The sequence below is a fragment of the Micropterus dolomieu genome, linkage group LG06 (genome assembly GCF_021292245.1).
Source record: "Micropterus dolomieu isolate WLL.071019.BEF.003 ecotype Adirondacks linkage group LG06, ASM2129224v1, whole genome shotgun sequence".
NCBI lineage: Eukaryota > Metazoa > Chordata > Actinopteri > Centrarchiformes > Centrarchidae > Micropterus > Micropterus dolomieu.
The window spans coordinates 21,043,217-21,063,913 of NC_060155.1; the positions used below are offsets into that span (position 1 = coordinate 21,043,217).

The 20,697-nt window shown below is 40.2% G+C and overlaps 3 protein-coding genes across 5 annotated transcripts; 2 read left to right on the forward strand and 1 right to left on the reverse strand.

The window, feature by feature from the left end:
• The first annotated feature begins 4,359 nt into the window (after window positions 1–4,359).
• Window positions 4,360–8,920, forward strand: LOC123972813 (profilin-2-like). 2 transcript variants are annotated; one of them, XM_046052506.1, is made up of 3 exons: window positions 4,360–4,707; window positions 5,728–5,920; window positions 7,224–8,920. In XM_046052506.1, the coding sequence occupies exons 1-3, from the start codon at window positions 4,579–4,581 to the stop codon at window positions 7,319–7,321; spliced, it is 420 nt and encodes a 139-aa protein (XP_045908462.1). In that variant the 5' UTR covers window positions 4,360–4,578; the 3' UTR covers window positions 7,322–8,920. The 2 variants fall into 2 exon arrangements, with proteins under 2 accessions (XP_045908462.1, XP_045908461.1); XM_046052505.1 differs by having other exon boundaries at window positions 4,361–4,707; window positions 6,901–8,920.
• A 991-nt stretch (window positions 8,921–9,911) lies between these two features.
• Window positions 9,912–14,311, forward strand: LOC123972321 (proline-rich extensin-like protein EPR1). Its single transcript, XM_046051727.1, has 7 exons — window positions 9,912–10,217; window positions 10,427–10,582; window positions 10,700–10,821; window positions 10,899–11,058; window positions 11,598–11,713; window positions 11,790–14,157; window positions 14,234–14,311. The coding sequence occupies exons 1-7, from the start codon at window positions 9,965–9,967 to the stop codon at window positions 14,275–14,277; spliced, it is 3,219 nt and encodes a 1,072-aa protein (XP_045907683.1). The 5' UTR covers window positions 9,912–9,964; the 3' UTR covers window positions 14,278–14,311.
• A 1,279-nt stretch (window positions 14,312–15,590) lies between these two features.
• Window positions 15,591–19,576, reverse strand: LOC123972322 (alpha-2-HS-glycoprotein-like). Of its 2 annotated transcripts, none has more exons than XM_046051728.1 (8): window positions 19,460–19,576; window positions 17,978–18,177; window positions 17,335–17,442; window positions 17,091–17,172; window positions 16,823–16,977; window positions 16,637–16,732; window positions 16,406–16,477; window positions 15,591–16,276 (listed from the first exon to the last, which is right to left on the reverse strand). In XM_046051728.1, the coding sequence occupies exons 1-8, from the start codon at window positions 19,467–19,469 to the stop codon at window positions 15,851–15,853; spliced, it is 1,149 nt and encodes a 382-aa protein (XP_045907684.1). In that variant the 5' UTR covers window positions 19,470–19,576; the 3' UTR covers window positions 15,591–15,850. The 2 variants fall into 2 exon arrangements, with proteins under 2 accessions (XP_045907684.1, XP_045907685.1); XM_046051729.1 differs by lacking the exon at window positions 19,460–19,576 and adding an exon at window positions 18,718–18,732.
• Window positions 19,577–20,697: the final 1,121 nt, after the last annotated feature.

Here is a 20,697-nt window from a genome sequence, read left to right on the forward strand (position 1 = left end):
CAACGTTCCTCCCACAACAGTCTTTCTATGTTGGAATACTACTTGAACCCTGATCTGCTGTGTGGAGATTTGATTTAAAAACATTCATTTAAGAATATGCAATACAAAAGCACAAAACTGATCATTTTAATTTTATTCAGTGACCCTCTTCAAGACAGGGCCCTAAAATCAGGTAACATACCAGAACTCACCTCAAGGCCCATTCATTTGATCCTTAATTGGTCATATTCCTGAACAAAATTTCAATTAAATAGCATAAACCAGATGCTAGTCATGGAAACTAATGGAAACATTAATGGTATATATTATTATCAAGTATGTGCAGCCTGTGTGAATAACTGATGTCACTGAGAAGTTTCCCTTGTCATTTGACATTGAGTTACTAATAGTAACTCAATCAGTTATTGATGTTTATTTTAAAAACATGCATAGTACTATGCATGTTTTTAAAATAAACATCAATAACTGATCTCATTAATGACTGCTGCACATTTTCCTTGGACTACCGCTCAGAAAACCCAGCATTGCTTTATTATTTTATTATTGATTTGTGTTATTATTATTATTGTTATTATGTTATATATTATATGTTATAACACACCAGCTGTCAGAATACCTGCTTTAATCTGTTCTCTTATTTCTGTGTTTATTGGAGGGCACTTGAAGGCATCATTTCTCTCTCTCTCTCTCTCTCTCTCTTTCTCTGCATTATGCTGCAGTGTTACTGTATGCCAGATGATATTATCAGAGTACTCCCACAGGAGCATTTCACATAGTGGTTGTACAATAGCCTCATAAAAAAAATCATCATCAGGATCCTATAGTCCTGTGCGCTTTATTAAAACATTTATTGTGTGCACTTTCATAGTCATGGAAAAGATCTTGAGAAAATCACTACTGAAACGGTAGCAACAATCCCATAGCCTTATTTAGCTAGGGGTCTTGGAGCTCGGATGTTGTAGTCTACATTCTGATACGCACATTTTTAAAGGTATCCATTATTAAATACGCCTACAACTTGTCTAATAGAGTGTAAAGGATGCTTGTGACAGAGCATGCAGTGACTCCTGTGATCACCACACTTATACTGTATGTATTCTTCACGAACTGACGAAGCTGAACAGTGGCATATTCTGATGGAATTGACTAGAGGTTGATTTACCGAGCTATGGTTAAAGGAATAGTAGGCTATGTATCATGCATGCGTAAGTCATAGTACTGTTATATCTGCATCATTTGGTGAGGTGAAAGCAAACTCTGTACGGGCTTTTTGTTATCTAACAAAGTCTAAAGCAAAAAAATATGTAGGCCTTACAATGAGACAAGCTTTAGCAAGTAGACAAGTAGATGTGCATACATTTCTAAATGTTATATCAATCAATCAATCAATCAGTCAACCAGAATGCCATTTGCAGTTTTCTGATTTTATTTTAAACAGGCATTTAAAAAATATCTCTGAAAATGATCAAAGGGCAAATCATGTATAAAACATGAACGTAGTGTCTGTGATATCACCCATATGTTTCTGAAGAGCCATTGTGAAGCTCAAAATGAGAGGCTCCTGGTGGCTCCGGCGTCACCATCTTGGCAGTGCCTGATTCAGACCAATCCAAAAACCTGTTTTTAAGACATTTTTTCATGTCAGAATGTGATTCTGGAGGTCCAATCTGATGACAAATACTATGATATAGAACAAACAAGGACACAGCAAGTAAATTTTAGCTAAGTTGTGAGTTATCAAACTTTTGCTTGTTGATGCTGCAAAGCTAACATGCAGAGAGGACGAGACAGTCACACACAGAACAGACAATGAGCAGATCATGAGGAGATGTTTGCTGAATTTACAAAAAAACATGTATTGGATTAGAATTCCACCTTTAGAGCTATTGTTTTATGTCAGTTATTTGTCAGCATATTAATAGCAAATTCATACAGTGTACTAGTCTGTCATTGATGATCACTGAACCAACAACATGGTCAAAATGTACCATACTGTACGCTTATTAGAAAAAACACCATGCATTTTACACATGAATACATCAACTCATGGTATATAATATATATAATTTATAGGCTGGCTGTGAATAGACCTGAATGTCAATGATCTAAGCAAATTACATTGCTTACCAGCGACTTCTTCATTCTGCGGCGCTTCAAATCATTAAATCAGTGTAAGTCATATGGCTGAAACGGTGGACAATTAAACAATATACTATACACATTTAACATATATTTAACCGCACAAAACCAGCGGGTAGGGCAGCTTCTAGTATTATTGAGCCACTACACACAAAGTACACAGAATTTATTCAAATAAATATGAAGTTTAAAGCAACTTACAATCGTAATCACTCATCAACTCTACTAAAATAAAAAAAAAAAGACAAATCTACACTAATGGCAGAATCTCTTTGGTTTAGGGATTACAGTAAAATTACCATTTGTTTTTATTACTTAATCTGACCCGAATGGAAAACGTGATACAACCCTTTGTCTATTTAAATAATAGGAGGGACCCCAGCAGCATCTCTTGCATGTGGCTGAGGTCATGAAAGTCTGGCATTAATAACTGGCCACAGTGGCTGGTTGGATCTCTGGTGTTGACAAGATGAAGAAGGCTGAGAGATTGCTTTTGAGCAGAGCACCAAACTTCTCCAAAACAAACTCATAGCATGGCATAGCATGAGATGAATTGCAATATGGAATAAGACAAACTTTTATTTTATTTAACCCTCCTGTTTTGTTGATACGACATTACCTCTTTGTGGTTGGAGCCCAACAGAGTTAAATGCTGTTTGTGTAAGAATAATCATAATACTGATTGCAAAGGTAACCTTTTCCCCTTAAAAAATAATTTTTCTTTTATATTCTATTATGCTTTCTTATTAAAATCCAATATCTAAAAAGTATTAAGTGGTAGCTCTTTGCCACAAACTGGCATTGCACAAAAAGATGAATGAAGATAAATGAGCATAAAAGTTTGCTATTACACCAAATAAGATATTTTTTCATGTTCTGTATGTTATATGACTATGCATGCACAAATATACACAGATTGGGCATAACATTATGACCCTCTGCCTAATATTGTGTAGGTCTCCCTTTTGCCACCAAAACAGCCCTGAGCCATCAAGGCATGTACTCCACTAGACCTCTAAAGGTGTGCTGTATATGGCACGAAAATCACCATGGATCGAGCTTGTCTGTCCAGCACATTCCACAGATGCACGTTTGGGTAAGAGACGTACCCGCACCCGTACCCGTACCCGGTCATCCACATGATGTAAAAGAAAATGTGATTCATCAGACTGGGCCACCGTCTTCCATTGCTCTGTAGTCCAGTTCTGATGCTCATATGCACTTTTGGCAGTGGACAGGGGTCAGCATGGGCAACCTGAGTGGTCTGCGGCTACACAGCCCCATACGCAACAAACTGTGAAGCACTGTGTGTTCTGACACCTTTCTATCAGAACCAGCATCAACTTTTTCAGCAATTGACCTACGCTCATCAGTTGGATCGGATCACAAAGGCCAACCATTGTCCCCCACGTGCATCAGTGAGCCTTGGCCTCCCATGACCCTGTTGCCAGTTCACAGCTTTTCCATCCTTGGGACCACTTTTGATAGGTACTAACCACTGCAGACTGGAAACACTCCACAGTTACTGTTCTGGAGATGCTCTGACCCAGTCATCTAGCCATCACAATTTGGCCCTTTTCGAAGTGGCTCAAATCATTATGCTTGTTAATTTTTCCTGCTTCTAACATATGAACTATGTGGACAAAATGCTCACTTGCTGCCTAATTTATCCCACCCACTGACAGGTGCCATTGATGTTATTCACTTCACCTGTCAGTGGTCATAATGTTATGGCTGATCAGTGTCTTCCTTCTGCTTGTTACTGAAAGTTATGCTACATGGTGTCACTACTTATATTTGAGTCAATTAAACCTCATACAATTAGGTATGAAGTTAAATAGTTAAAAGTGAGTGTAGATCCATTTTTTTAGTGACAGTTTATCTGAGTAGCATACCACTCAGCACTTAGCATACTAAGATTTGGAATCCATCAGCCACCTGGACCGAAGGTCATGTTGTTTCCTAAATGCACTGAGGGCCATTGCAATCCTTGGCCACACAAACTGAACTGTCTGATATGGCAGTATTTGTCATTCGTCCTGCAACGTGAAAATACATTCAATGAATGAAAGAATGAATGACTAAACGATTCAACCACTAAATCCCCATCTGCCATTGTGCGTACCCCGGCATTCCCTCAGACAGTTGACTCTTGGCTGAGCTTATAAGTCCCTCTTTATTCCGCCGCCCGCTGCCATAAAAGCACCGGGGAGCTCATTGTGCGGAGTGATCTGATACGGACTACACCCAGCCGCTGCCTCACTGCCCTGGCTTTCTTTGCTGCCCCAGCCTTGACGTTGGTTAACGTCGAAGTGTGGGTTAGATTGGAGCCTCTAAATTCGTCTGTAGGTTTTCCCTTCCGATTTGGCTGTCTCTTGTTTGGCAACCTCACTTCCAAAGCTGTAGGGATTTTTTTTATATAGCATCAATTTCTTGAACATGTCTTGGCAAAGCTACGTGGAAAACCTGATGGCCGATGGCAGCTGTCAGGATAGCGCCATTGTTGGGTATACGGACGCCAAATATGTTTGGGCAGCACATGCCGGTGGTACATTCAACAATATCACGGTAAGAAGTCTAAATGAAGTATTTAGAGTGGAGGAGTGGTTCCGTTTGACTGTGTTGTTATGTGTCGCCCACGCAGACGCTCACCAGACTGAATAGCGCTAAAACCGTTACCTCAGAGTCTAAATGACTAGCAAGCTAACGGTACTGGGCTAGCTTAACTGGGCTAGCTAGTCCATCGGTGGCCTGTGTCGGCTATTTCCTGTTTAGCAAAACGTTGTGGGATTAGACCTCGTGTGGATCAGATAAGACTTCATGTACGTTACATGAAGCATTTAGTCGCCATGAACAACCACTAAATCATAATGTCAAGGCACCGCTAATTCAACCAAACTCTAATTTTAAACCAGCGACTAGACGGTGTCTGGTTTTTAAGAAAACGTGCATGCTTTTGTGTGCACGGCCGCTTTGATTAGCTCACGTTAAGCTGCTGCTTTACCGGCTAACTATGGTTAAAAAAGGGCTAACTGGCGGGCGCTTAGTCAGCCTGCATGAAGATTAATTTTTATCAACGGGAGTAATCTACCTGCATATTAATACATGTGTATTTATTTTTTATGAGAATGACAATGTGTTTTATTTTTTTTTATTATTTTTTTTTTTTTAATTCATTGAGAGGGATGTGACATGAGAGCTAGTCCGGTGCATAGACGTCACTTTACTTCCGCTTCTCACTGCAGGCAAGTGATGGGATGTGTCCAGAAATTATTATGGCACTGGAATATAGTAGACTTACAGGTTTCCAGCTCGTACTAACAAACATCCTCTTTCTTCATATTCATTATATTAATTGTATATTTTGTACTGGTGCCAGCACAGCAGCTTTAGTAATACTTCAGTATCAATTAATCTGCAGATTCATTTCTCAGAATTTGTGGCCTTGCTTGTGGACAAAGGTTAATTTATGTACTTATTAATATTATACTCAGGTGTTGTGCGAGTCATGTAACTGGAAGCATATTGGTTACACTGGTCTGAGGATCTGACTGACTTTGCCCCAATCCTGTGGTTTTGTTTTTTTAGTCTCAAGAAATTGATGTCCTTATCGGTAAGGACCGGGAGACCTTTTACACCAGCGGTCTCACTCTGGGTTCAAAGAAGTGTTCAGTCCTCAGAGACAGCCTCCATGATGATGGGGACTGGACAATGGACATCAGGACAAAGAGCCAAGGAGGAGAACCTACATACAATGTCTCTGTGGGAAGAGCCGGAAAAGGTAAAAGTTCATAGATGAATCCACCATATTGTTTTTTCCGTTCCGCAGGGATCTGTTTTATTACATTTGTAACATAAGATGATCTCTCCTGGCCAAACTGATTCCAGCTTCTTAAATGAGAGAATTTGAGGGTTTTCTTTGTCAAATGGTTAGCTTTGGATTTTTGTACTGTTACACAGACAAAACATAATTTGAAGGTGTCACCTTTTGGCTGTGGGAAATTATGCAGGACACTTTCACGATTTAACATAGACAGAACGATTAATTGAAGATTCAGGAGATTAATCGATAATGATAATTGGTAGTTGCAGCCTTATTGCAGAGTAAGAGTCACAACATCATGATACACTCAAATCCTATAGATGTAGACTTGTGAAGTTTAAAATATGACATTTACTTAATTATGTGATTTTCACAGTAAATGTCATGTAAACCAGAGGTTTGGCCACTGCAGTTTTTGTCTTTGTGGTCCTCAGTGCTTTATATTGCTTCAGTGTTTCTCACAGGTTAATCATTTTCTATAGTCTTGACAGATAAGAGTTTTGATAATTGTCTACAAAATAGCATTGTATTCATAAGACATTTTAGTTTACACAGTTGTTCATAGCTAACAAAGCCCTGTAAGACTCACTTACTCAATTTTCACTTCAGAGTGTATTTGGATAAAATGTACTTGAGTGTGCTGCCAAATTTTAATGTGGGAAATGCCGATTGCAATCAAAATAATACTGTATTCCTTTCACGTTCCCCTTTGCATGTTGTACTTATCGAATGGTAGTCAAGAGCACAAATAGAGTTGCAAATACTTGATTTGCACCAACAGGTGGCAGTGAGATGCTACCATCTGAACACACAACTGTATGGAAGATATGGTGCACCTTAATTAGTCACTGTTATGCATCTTTTTATACTCTTGTCTTGCTTGGAATTGCTTTTTAAACTTTTCTTAACTGTCCCCTTTTCTATCTCTTCTCTTTCAGTTTTGGTTCTTGTAATGGGCAAAGAAGGGGTCCATGGAGGCGGATTGAATAAGAAGGCTTACTCAATGGCAAAATACTTGAGGGATTCAGGGTTTTAATGTTTTCAAGCTCACTTAGATAAAATTGAGGGACAAAAAGAAGAGAAAAGAAATATTGCTGTTAAGATTTCTCCTGCAAGCAGTCAAATGTCTTGGAAACTTTTAATAGCAATGAAGAGTGGTAAGATACTGTCACCTTTTGTTCCCTCCCTTCATCCTGTAGGGGGAAGGGGGGGGGAGCTCTTCAATTTTGTTCATTTCTCTTTTTTTCCTTTTGTGCTCCAGTATTGGTTTTAGTCATGGGAAAGGAGGCGGTCCATGGTGGAAATCTTAACAAGAAAGCACATGCAATGGCTGAGTACCTGAGGAGGTCTGGATATTAAGCAACCTCTCCACCCATCCATCAAGTTAGCAGCTCACTCCCACTCACTGCATTGTGTTGACACTACTTCCAGGATTAGATGGCACACAATGTTACTTCCTCCCCAGTTTACTTTTATACACAGCCTTTTTTTTTTGCTTTACTCACCCTACACTACTTTTTTTTGGTTGTGTGTGTTTTTTTTTTTTTTGTTTTGTTTTTTTGTTGTTTTTTTTTAAACCTTCCTCACTTTAACATTGTACTTCTCATGTTGTTGGCACTACAGTAATGGCATGTTCATTTAAATGTTTAGTAACCAAAAGCGAGCAAAAAAAAGCAACATAAATTTGGACTTGCCTTGTATAACTTTCAGTTAACTGGTTAATATTCCAAGGGGAAGTACACATGTAATGGTGGAGAAAGTTTGCATAGTTATGCTTTGTGAGCATTTATTAAAAGATGCCAGTTTTTTGTTTTCATCAGCATGTGGGCATTTAAAAGTTGCATGCATACCCTCCTTAGCATACAGATCCCAGCCCTATCCCCTCTGTCCCAGTGTAATATTCCAGCCAAAACCATCTTCTCATCAGCCTCCATCTTCAGGCCTCAATTTAATAAATGACAGATGTGTTTACCATTTTGCCACCTTCAAGCACAACATTTTGCCCTCCATCACATGCTTTTGCTGTTGTACCTGAATGTGGTCTTAAAAGTTAATGATGTGTGTTGGGCTGTTTGAGTGTAGAGTAAGATCATCATTGCTGAGGTCTGAAGATATTGTCAATCAGCTTCTGCTATTTGTCAGTTTTTCTGAAAATCACTACACTCATTTTATATGAAGTTATTTCCCCCTCCCTTTCCCTTTTGACCAGTTGTCAATATAAGAGAATTATCAGAATTACTTCAGCTTATTCTGATGGATGATTGTTGGCATCACCTGTTGACTGTAAATCATTAAGACAACTTCAGATGTCTGTAAAACATTAACCGCTTCTTTAGATTTCAACACTACTTAAACTTTTTATCACTAATTGATTTGTTGCTAACTTCATGTCCATTAACCAATGAAACGGCAATGTCATTGTACTACAGTATGAATGCATTTTGACTGTAAACCCAGGCTGTTGGCCTCCAACACCTTGGAATTATTTGCCTTGTGCTTTAGTCATCAAAGGTGTATTCACAAGTTGTCATAGTACGGTACTTAGAAGTATATTTAAAAGGAAAAAAAAGTGATGCTGTGTACACTAAACATATTGAAAATGGTGTTGGTTGGAATAAGAACATTTGTAAGTTGTCTTGTGAAAATTTTCTGAGAATAACTGTGTATTCTGTGCCATAAAATCGATCTGATCTGTTGCTACTACGAGTTGGATTTTTAACTGCTGCCCCCAGCAAGAAGTAACTTTTAATGGCACTTTCCTAAGGGATATTTTGGCATCAGTAATCTCCAGACTTTGTGGAATATGTACAGAATTAAACGACAGAAAAATAAGTTTGCATAAGTTTGTCTTTTTTTCCGAGTTGGAAATTCCTTCTGCCACAAAATCTATTTCAAATGCCATGAATTGATGAGACGTCTTGTTTACAGACAGATCAAATAAAAGTTATTCCAACCAGAGGGAAAGCAAACATGTCTCGTCTGTTACTGTGCAATTACAAACTTGTATGTGGACTACATTCAAGTTTTAAACTATTTAGTTTTAATTCAGGCATTCAGTTCAAACTTGTCTTGGGTTCAGAATAAATGTAAAGAAACAAACCTTTAATAAAATTTACTAACCTTCACACCAAAGGAAAGAAGATGTTGATTTGACCAAAGGCACAAACTATTGGCTTTCATTAATGGATTAAAAGGTTCTACCTTTTATTTCCCCTATGTAGCTTTAAGGTTATTCTGTCTCACACTTCGATACATATTCTGTATCTGCTTGCCCCAAATCTTAGATGCTAATGTTTACAATGAGTGAAAAATTCAAACCCAATAATTGTTTCTTGTTGCACAATGGGGAAAATGTGTCTACAATCATGTGCATAACATCTAGAACGCACCCAAAATCAGACTCATACTTATTATCTTTGGAAATGTGGGGTGCCCACTAAAATTTAGACATCAAGTTAAGTAGGTGTGAAAAATGTGTTGCTGCAGATATGGGTTTATGCCAACTGGCCTCTGGCATTTATCGCACAAAAATACTGTCCACAGTATGGCACTTGGTCAGGCCTGAAAAGACAGCCACAGACACCATAACATAGTAAGCACATACATTGTTGGCTTTAACAAATTATTGCTAGATGTGTTTTGATTTTGAAGGCATTTCTATCAGTTGTCTATTCTCTAGAAGGCTAAACAGATTCAAATCATGTGGCCAGGAAACAAATATGCTAATTAGAAAAATAAGCATCAGATTGGCCTAACAAGAATTACCATACCATAAAATTTCTGTCACATTTCTCCAACAGGATTTGAATACCACTGCCAAAGGCTACATGTAAGTATGCTAGTGTTGATGCCACACCTTAATTGCAGATTGGCAACATCTGCTGTGATCAGATGTTTTGATTAGTCCTAATTAGGACCAGACCTCACATGCTCATTTAAACTGTGGGAGTGGAGCAGCTGCTGCTAAGGCAATTTACCTGTGTATGTTTTTTCTTTGTTCCAATGGCTTGTGGGGGGAGTAAAATTTTATTATGTTTAGGTCTTGTTTTGTTTGCTAGTTCATTTTGCCACTGCGCAACACTGTCAAAGCTTAAGGCATTGGATACATTAAGTGGAAACTTGATACTTAGCCAAGGTAAAGTTGAAACAAGTGATTTGCGCCATGGAAGACTCGTAATTGGGGATAATTCTCTGCAAGGACCTGGGGCCACAAAGAACTTACTGGGTGTTGATGCAGATTACCAAGCAGATATGGGTATGTAAAGCTGGGATCCTTATTATAGTCCCTCACCAAATACACTAGAAAATGGTAAATCATGATGTAACACTAGATTAACTGTTATTTTACACCTGTCTAACTTTTTTTTTATTTTTTTAGCCTTGTAATTGAATCTGTGTGCACCACCACTTAAGTAATTGCACTTTACCTACTTGAACTGAATGCTATTTTTAACCAACCTATAGGATGGGTTGATGGCTTTTCAAGGCTGAAGCCAGTCAATTCTGCCTTGGAACAACTCCTCAAAATGGAACCAAAGGTTGAATGTACAGGAGACTTCATGAAGCTTCAAGTCCAAGATGTTGCTTCTACCACTGGATCTCTGTTTTTTGTGGAAAGGGGTACATTTTCAGTCTCGGAGTCATGAATTTACATCTGTCACTAACACTTAAAGTTTGTGCAGAGCAGGTTCATCTAATTCTTTTTATTAATTCTAAATTTTTGAATTTATCACTCAGGAAGTCACCGGTCTCCTCTGCCTCTGTCCAAATTGCCCCCAAGCTGTGGATACACAATCAGGTCAACTCTGAGAGAGCTGGTCTTAGTTGCACCTTATGATGGCTGCTTTGTTGCTCTTGAGGTGGGATACTTTGTTCTGAAAACACTACACACTTGAACCATGCATATTTGCATACTAAATCTTCTTGTTGGTTTCAGGAGGACGGCTATGTTCTCCCATTGCATTGGAGGGGAGTACCAGTGAGGATGTCATGCCCTTTGATGAAGCAGTCTAACCCGCCAACAGTCGCCTGCTATGCTGAGGGCATGGTGGTGAAAACAGAATGGATAGTCTCTGTTGCTGAAATTAAAGTAAATTGTAAGTCACCCCTGCCCCCCCATTAAGTTGTCCTGGCACTCAACTTAGTCTGAGTCCTTATGACACTAATGTGCTGTCAATCAAGTTTATTTGTATTATGTAATAAGTTGCTATCACAATGACATGTAACTACAATTGCACAATGGAAGCTGTTCAGCTCTTTTTCTGTTCAGTCTTTGTTGGAATGTTGCTTCTGATTCCATAATGCCTGTAAATGCATAGAATAGCCAGTGACGAAAATGGCCAAAAGCCTCTAATAGTGTTGAGTAGCACTTGCAATACAGAGGTTGAATGGGTAACACTTTAAAGAGTGGCTATTGAAAGCGGCAACCTATAGCAGAGTTTGGCTGAAACCTATTGAGTCTAAATTATACAGTGACTTTTTTTAAGCTATTTTAAAGAATAACTTGCATTCTGGTATGTAATTTCTCTTTGAGGAAAAGGAAGACATGTTAATGAGTGGGGAATCTTTGCCCTGTGAGACTAGATATCAGTTGTACTTTTGAAAGTGTGCTTGGCAGTAATGTGTTACTTCACAGTGACCGGTACCTGGGAGCCACTGATGAAGGCTTCACCCAGATGTGGGTTCAGTGTAGTTGTACATCCTGAAGGTGTGGTCATTTCTGTTCGCTATGCACCCTGCATGGAGAGACAGGTGCCTTTCTACATTTATTTTTATGAATTAACTTTTTATCTTTTATTTTGGTGTAACCTGACATTTTGTGTTGCAGGATGGAATGTACACCCTTAAACTGGCTGGAGAGGGAGAAACTAAAATTTCCTGTCCATCAGCATCACCAGCTGAATCTGAACCCACAAGCAGTGCCCCTGAATCTATGCCAAAAACTCCTGCACAAAATCCCCCAATACCAGTTTCTCTCCAGGACCCAGTGGTAACTACAAAGAAGCCCAGTCTGGGGCCAGAGGATATCAAACCACCTCCAAAGCCTGTAGCACCTCAGGGCCAAGTACACTATCCCTACCCACTCTACCCGTTTTACCCTCAGCTGCAGCCTGAAAATCCTCCCACTATTCCAAAGCCTCCACCAACTCGAGGCCAAGTACAACAGCCATTCTACCCCTTTTACCCTCATCCAGAACCTGGAAACCAACCAGCTAAAAAGCCATCCGCTGTTCCAAAGCCTCCACCAATCCAAGGCCAAATGCAACAGCCATTCTACCCCTACCCCTTTTACCCTCAATCAGAACCTGGAAACCAACCAGCTAAAAAGCCATCCGCTGTTCCAAAGCCTCCACCAATCCAAGGCCAAATGCAACAGCCATTCTACCCCTTTTACCCTCATCCAGAACCTGGAAACCAACCAGCTAAAAAGCCATCCGCTGTTCCAAAGCCTCCACCAATCCAAGCTCCTCAAGGCCAAATGCAACAGCCATTCTACCCCTACCCCTTTTACCCTCATCCAGAACCTGGAAACCAACCAGCTAAAAAGCCATCCGCTGTTCCAAAGCCTCCACCAATCCAAGCCCCTCAAGGCCAAATGCAACAGCCATTCTACCCCTACCCCTTTTACCCTCAGCTACAGCCTGAAAATCCTCCCACTGTTTCACAGCCTCCAGCAACTGTCACTGTGCCACAAGTACCTAGCCCTTTGTACCCTCTACAATCAAAGATTCCAGGTGCTGGAACAAATTGTGGTAAAGCTCCCACTGAAAATCAAGTCCAAATTAAGCAGCCTCCAGTTATCAAACCTCCGGAGGGCCAGGTGCATCCCTCTTTTAACCCATACTATTACTACTATTACTACCCACAGCAGCCCCAGCCTGTAACACTACCCCCTGCCACCACAATGCAGCAAATGCAACAGGTCACCACTCCAGCCAAAGTTCAATACCCCACTGAATCTTACACTCCACAGCCTGGTGGTATAGTCCCTCCAGATTTCCCACGTGTGTGCCCACAATCTTGCCCTTCTGGATATTCTAACTGCTGTCCACAAATTGCTTTTCATCAATATCTCTATCCTGTTATTCCTGCTGGCCATGGCAGTAAAGATGCACTACCAGTTTATTCAGGACTGCCATCCCCCCATTCAGTGGGGAACTTTGGGTTTAACAATGGTCTGGGTTCTCTTCCCCCTCAAAAACCAACTGAAGCAACGACAACACAAGCTGCTGACTCGCATCATAACTGGCCATATCTACTACAAAACGAGGCACTGCAAAATTTACCACAAAGCCAATCGCCAGCTCACTATGTGCCATCTAATCCTTGGGCTCCTGGTAATGAACCAGTAAATCCAGTGGGGCAATATGACATACAGCCCCCAAAGCAGCAAAACAAACAACTATTAGCTGGGGACATGAAGAATCCCTCAGGGTTTAATTTCATGTCTTTTAACGGCCAAGATTTACAACAGGATCAAAATAAACCTCCAGCCAAAGAACTACAGCCATCTAACGAAAAATCCAGTGACTCTAAAGGACCAGCACGTCCTGAGGTCCAAGGTGAACCTGAGAATCTTCTGGTCCCTTACTACATGCTTCAAGATGCTCAAGCACCTACTTATAACAAGTCGGTGGTTCCTAACAACTCGCCACAGTCTTTTGTGAGTGACTCTCAGAAATCTACCAAAAATGAACAGACTGTGCGCTCCCATTCTGAACCCAAGCGTTATGTGCTGCTAAGGCATGGCCCACCAGGTAGGGAGCCAAACAGTTTCAGTGACTCTCCGCTGCCTTCCTGGGTTCATGATGCAAACATCCTGGCACAAAATTCTGCAAGCCCTCAAAGTAATAAACACCAATATCTGCATATAAAGGCCTCACAAGAAAACTCTCAACACCCTAAATGGCTGGGGAAAGGAATGTCCAATCCCTTAGCTGACCATATCAACTACAAGCCTGGTGACAAATTGCAGAGTTTTCCATTGTTTTACTCTACTCCAGATAGCCCTCAATTTGTCTCTTTGTCCCAGGACCCCTCTCCTAGTGTGGCACATTTAAGGCCTAAATTCCCAGAGTCATTCCAAAACTTCTGGAAACCGAAGACCCCTCTAGACTCCAGCCAAAGGATTCTGCCTCATGGTCCTGGAAATATGTTTCAACAATGGAACTCTGCACCTGACCACCAAGCAAATGGTGGGTGTGTAATGTATATAACTTTTTTTTTTTTTTTACTACTTTACCCAGTCTTAGGCTAATGTGTCTCTTGCAGGACCCAACCAACCTCTCCAGAAAGAAGGTGGAAAGCAGAAATGAGTTTCCTTCAACATGAATAAACAATTGGAACAGACTTAAGCTTGTCTAACTTTTTATTTATTAAATAGGCTTAGAATTTCTTTTACGTGTCTCAGGGTTGCACCCTGAGTGGGTGATGAACAAAATTTGGTGTAAGAGCAGCATGACATAGAAGTCATCTTATCTCTTGTGGCGTGGGCAGTCAAGGACAACAGACTAGTTTAGTTGCAGCACATGGTACTTGTTGGCATATCTGCTGTTTAGAATCAAAAGGTGCATTGCCCTTGTTGAACCTATTTGTCTTGCTCTATTTTGCCTTACCATGAACTGGTACTTCCTGAACATTGACCCATTCACGTAAATACACTTAATAGAATTTACCCATTCATAAACACTGGCCTCAGTTACAATCCTAATCTTGTTTGTGCCTTTTATTTTATATGAAGATTCCGTGTGTTTTTATGACATTTGGTAAAATATTACACACTATGAAAGGGCTTTTCCCTCTTGAACACATTTTGAAAAGCACTGGATTTTTATATTTATTTTTTTTTCTTAGTAATGTCATTGGGTTTGCAGGAATGTCCCTGGCATTTGTCAACACAACTGGCAAACGGCACCTAATTTTGCAATCCCCCTTAAAGATCTGGAAATGATTAAATGCATTTTGGTACCAGTGTTGATTGAAAGTCCTGTAGATTATCAGTGTGTCGTCAAACCTGTAAAAAGCCTAAGAGTAACACGATCATTCACTGACTGCTACAAATCTCCTAAAATGGTGTGAAGGTTTTTCAATGGCCGATGCCAATATACAATATAATGCTCATCTCAAACAAGACATGTATTCCATGTGGAGTAAAATCTAATGCATAGTTTCTTAGCCAGTAATGTGAGATGGAATTTTTATTAATGAAATGGAAGAATACATTGTGATAAGTTGTAGACTTCAGAACATGTGTTTAAGGGAGAGTGGGATACAGTTTGTCAGAAGTGATGTCATTACACTGCAATATTCTCTACAGTATAACATGTATATTAAAAAATAAATGGTATATATCCAGTAATAATTGATTGGATCTGCTATCATTGAGGATGGGAGAAATGTTTACATTTAGAAAATATGATGGTGACTGAGGAAATTTTGGGCTCAGAACTAACTTCACCACCTTCCCAAAACTCACAAGTTGCTAACAGATGTGTCTGCAGACATTTTTGATTGGTCTCTTGAGTGCAGGAGTCGACCGGTGCCAATCATCTCAAAATGCCAGATGTTGGCCTAATTAATCATTCTATCACTATGCATGATGATGAAAAAAATAAGACTACAAAAAACATTGACTTGAGATATTTATTCAGCAACATCAAATGCAAATCTTAATCATCCATTTTACAGAGAGAAGACTTGTTTTGCAGTGCATAATGCTCTTGTGTGATTTGACAATTTCAAATGATGGATTATTCCGGTTTGTAGGAAGTGTATTGATGTTACGTCTACTGATCACAGGACATGTTCATGTAGGAATTAGTTGGTAATTATTTTAGTACCAGTGTAGTTGAGATAATATAACACAGGAAGTTTGTGAGACTTGAACACTTAGAAGAATCTGACCCTTCCTGGGCACCTTGGCACACTGGAAATGGGGCCTGTTTGAGGCACAGAGGTGCCAACCACTTTAGAGGGTACATCTCTCTTCACCACAACAACAGGGACCTCAGCACTGGCTGAGGCTGATGCCTCAGCAACTAGAGCAGGATCAGCAACTGGCACAGGATCAGTAGCTGGTGTAGGATCAGCAGGTGCCACAGCAGCTGCAGTAGTATCAACAACTGCAGGAACTACAGGTACAACTTCATCTGACTCTGCTGATTCTGCAGACAGATGGCCGCTGAGCTGAGGGTTATGAAGAGCAGTCAGTTTGTGGTGTCTCAGACCGTGCTTGCGTGACAGGCTGCCTGCATGTACGTGGACCACTGGTGGCAAGGCAGCAGCTGCAGTGCTGTTGGCATCTACAACAGGCATCTGAAAAAGTGTTTGCACCAACAGAGGCTTAGGAAAAACTTTCTATATAGAATGTAGTTTAGCAAAGTTCCTGACTTATTTTTAGCCATCAAAAATGATTTGAAGTTAAAGTTAAATACAGTATTTTACCAGAGTGGAAAACATCTTGCAGTCCACTGTGTGATCAGCGTTCAAACCACTGGCAGAACAAATACCACGTACCTGGTGGAGAAAATAAAAACACGATTTCCCCCCCAATTTTGTTAATGTTTAACTGTTAGTGATAAGAGTTATCATTTCCATATCTTCTTTGATTAGCTCACAAGCAATACTAAAAAGTTTTTTTTTGTGGAAAATTAAACTCATGCTTTGTGTACTTACAGCCATGACATCATTCAACGGCACACAGGCATCATCAGTGCAATTAGCCTCAACTACAATATATTCTGCGAAATAGATTGGCCCACCAGACACAATCTGAAACAAGGACGTGAGAAGTATTTATGTACTGACAGACACAAGTTAAAATGGAAAAAATGGAACTGAACAGATTATGCTTGGGCCTACCTGTGATGACATCCTTCCAACCTCCAGAACAGTGTATGTTACGTTCGCAGCCTTATTGTTGAAGGTTGCCAGAGAGGCATGGACAAAGGCCAGTCCTGTGGTGTCATTTAGGGGAAGTAGGGTCTTACAGCCCACGCACATGTCCTCCGTTGATTCTATATGTCATCAAAGAAAGTCACATGCAGTTTTGTGTGTACAGGGTGAGACTTGTGTGGCATGTTCTGAATGCATGTATGTGTTTATATGGTGTGTGATTCGAAAGCTTTACCCTCTGTTTTGCACTTGAATGCTGTGACAGTCAGAACTCCACCAACCTTCTTCAGCACAACATCACAGTCTCCTTCTACTGCCTGATTGGAGACAAGGTATCAGTCCAAATAGCGAAACAGTCAATTTAGACATTTTCTATTCTCATTATTTTATATCCTAGAATTATCAGCATCTTTACATTTGGTTGAATTTCTGTAGCTCAAGTATGAGTGTTTTTGTGTATTAATGGTATGCAGTCTGACCGTCAAAATTTTGGGTCTGACTGTGCAGTTGGCAAGTGGTGTGGGGTCCAACACGTGACAGTCTGTCTCTAGCAGGTCAACTTCTACGACATATGTGTCTCCATCCAGCTAAGAGAGGTAAAACACATAATAATTATTATTACTTATTTTTTAAATGTAGTTTATCAGACAGTTATTTGAGTTTATTATGTATTGTATGATCACCACATAGACAGAGGCCCCTAAAGTGAAATGTTCTGGTGTCATATTTGCCTTGATGAACATGCATGTGCAATTTAAAAAAACACTGAAAAATGGAGTAGTTGAAATGTTTATTTATTTATTTATTATATGTTTGTGCAAATGTTTGCATAGAGATGCACCAAAAAAAATTAACAATTTAAAATGTGCAATGATTTAGGGATGTAAAGATCCTCATCAAAAAATACTACTTTACATGTATCTGACTTTCTGGCATTCAGCATTTTACATTTTTAAGCTCGGCAGTGTTGTGTGTCTACATCACGTTCACACAAACAAAGTTACACATTCATATCATAGTTCCACGTTTAATCTTTCAAATTTCAGATTTCCTATCCTGCTATCCTTTTATATAGTGGCCAAGAGGAAAAAATAGGAGCAAATAGGTACACTGCTGACTTACCTCAGGATAGATTTTGATGTCATCAATCTTATTCAGAGCGTACTTGTAGCCATGAGTGTGCTGGGCATTGAGATAATCCTGAGCCACCAGAGCAGCCTCCTCTGCTTCAGGGGAGTCGCACAGAGGTCGTAGCACATTGATCTGGGCCCATACCCCCACCAGTAGTACCAGGACCACAGTGATGCCCAGGTGATTCATTTCTGTGAGAGATGTGCACGCAAGAGGTATCAGAGTAGTTGAGCAGGTAAGAGTAAGGAGGAGAGGCAGAGCTCATGCAGCCTGGGCTGTATATAACTTGTACTTCAAACAGGAACAGAGAGCCAAGTTAAACACCATGACCATTCCTCCTGACTCCTGCGTCACATGTGGTTCATGCTCTGTTTTAGGATTGCTGCCAAAACAAATGTAAGCTGACAAAGTCTAGCATGGGATGAGCGGCCTCTAGTTTAAATAAGTGATTTCATGTGAGACATCTTGAAACGTCTCCACTGTCTGTGACTGTGGAGACTGTACCCTAAACTAGCAGGAATTTTTTTGGAATGAAATATCACAGATCCCTGTTTAAACACCTGTATTGTGTAAGTAGCTGTCCCTCTCGACTGGGGTCACAGTGAGCGGTCAGCTACAGAGAAGTGCCCCACTGCCAGGTTTAGTTACTTGCTCAATGACACTTCAGCAAAGAGGATATTTGCCAATGGGGGGACATAGTTGAGGGACAGGGACTGATTGCTGCAGCTTACATATTTGCTCTGGGCCGTGTGCACAGTACGCCAGTGTCGCTCCATGTCAGTTCCAGGCTGCAAACAGAGACACGGACAGCATTTTCTCAAAGAAATGCCAGCAATAAAGCACTGACAAAAGACATCGATTTTACACCCACTGTCATTGTGTTTGTCTTTTGCTGTACTTTTCTGTTTTTCCACGTAATTTGAGATCACACAGTTTCCAATCACTATAGAATAAGTTGATGACTATTACAGAATAGGGAGACCGGGTATGGCTGTAACACCTTTTGCTTCAGCAACTATAACTTGCTGAAGTTTTTTCTCAAACTTTTATAAAAAGTACGTATTTGTTTACTACACATAGCACCAATTTAATCATTTACAAGAATATCACAGACCTCATGACTTGATGTCAAATACATGGTATTCCTTCGTTATAACCTAAGTGTGGTAAGTTGTAACAATAAGACAAAAGAAGCAAAAATGGATGCCACATTATATGATATACTTCAAAAACAGGTAGAGTGAAATAAAAGAGCAATGTTTATCTCTCTCTCTCTCTCTGTAACACACTGTCTGATTGAATTGTGTGTGTGTGTGTGTGTCCATTTGTCTACTAGAACAAGCTTACTATAATGTACCTAATTAAAGAAAATCTTTGTACATCTTTAAGTCTGACAAAATAAACATCTGTGTGTGTATGTGTGTGTGTCTTAATCAGAGTCACAGTCAGTGCTTGAAGTAGGCCGGTACTCACTGGTAAGCATTTACTCTTTGGTGCACCGTACTCTTTTCTGCCCTCTCCACCAATGGCGACTGTGTAGGGAAAAAATTGGGGGGCCGATGCCGATACACATGCCAACATGTGAATGGGAAGCCTTGGTCACAGTGCTGACAAATGAATGCTGACAACCCTGGAGTGCAGGCTTGATGTGCCCAAAGACTGCATAGCAATCTGTAAAAATATTAAAGAGGTGGTATTATGCTCATTTTCAGGTTCAAAATCTTAAGTAGGGGTTGTACCAGAACAGGTTTACATGGTTTAATTTTCAAAAAACACCATATTTTTCCTCATACTGCACATTGCTGCAGCTCCTCTTTTCACCCTATGTGTTGTACGCTCCACTCTTGAGCTACAGTGATGCATCTTACTTGTACAACATCTTTGTTGAGAGTTGCACATGCACAGTTCCCAGGTAAGGACTACTAGCCAATCAGAAGCAGAGAAGGGCGGGTCGTAAGAAACAAGGTAGTGTGATCCAAATCAAAGCCGCTTCAGACAGTTACTCATTTCCACAATCACACAACATCATTGTTCCACATCTTACCATAAGCCACTCCAAATTCACCATATTTTAACTCAATTTTACATAAAAATTGGCCAAACAATTTGAACGTTTGCTCAGTAGCTTTCACATCAGGTGTAACATGTAGCATTATAGTTATAAATTTTGCTGTGCCGTGTGCCAACGTTTACAACAACTCCGCACTTGAACAGTCTGTGAAGTTACACTGCCGTGTTTATTTTAAATATAATTCACAACCAATAAATCATACTTACAGGTTCTGATTGCTAATTTCCAGGCCAAACAGAGTCTGAGTTGCATCGTCTTTTAGGACTAAACGTTGAACTGTTGCCGGTGTTCTGACGATCTATGCTGCCTTGCCGAAAAATGCTACCATAGCGCAAATCGATAGACTCGACTCTACTCGGCCCTGCTCCGTTTTCCATTGCAGATAGTACCCAGAGATAGTACGTAACTTGTCGTCATAGCGACGCCACACACAACTGCCGCGACGTAATGTTCAATGCGACACACACACCAGCGATCCACACAGCTTTCTCTTTTTTAAGTTCAAATGTTTCAACATTCCTCAGAATGTAAAGACAGATAAGCGGTATGAAAACCTTCCAGCTGCGTTTTGTTGTTTCTGCGTTTCTGCCGTTGTTGCTGCAGCGGTCTGTGTGATGGCGGGAGCAGAGGGCTCTGTGAG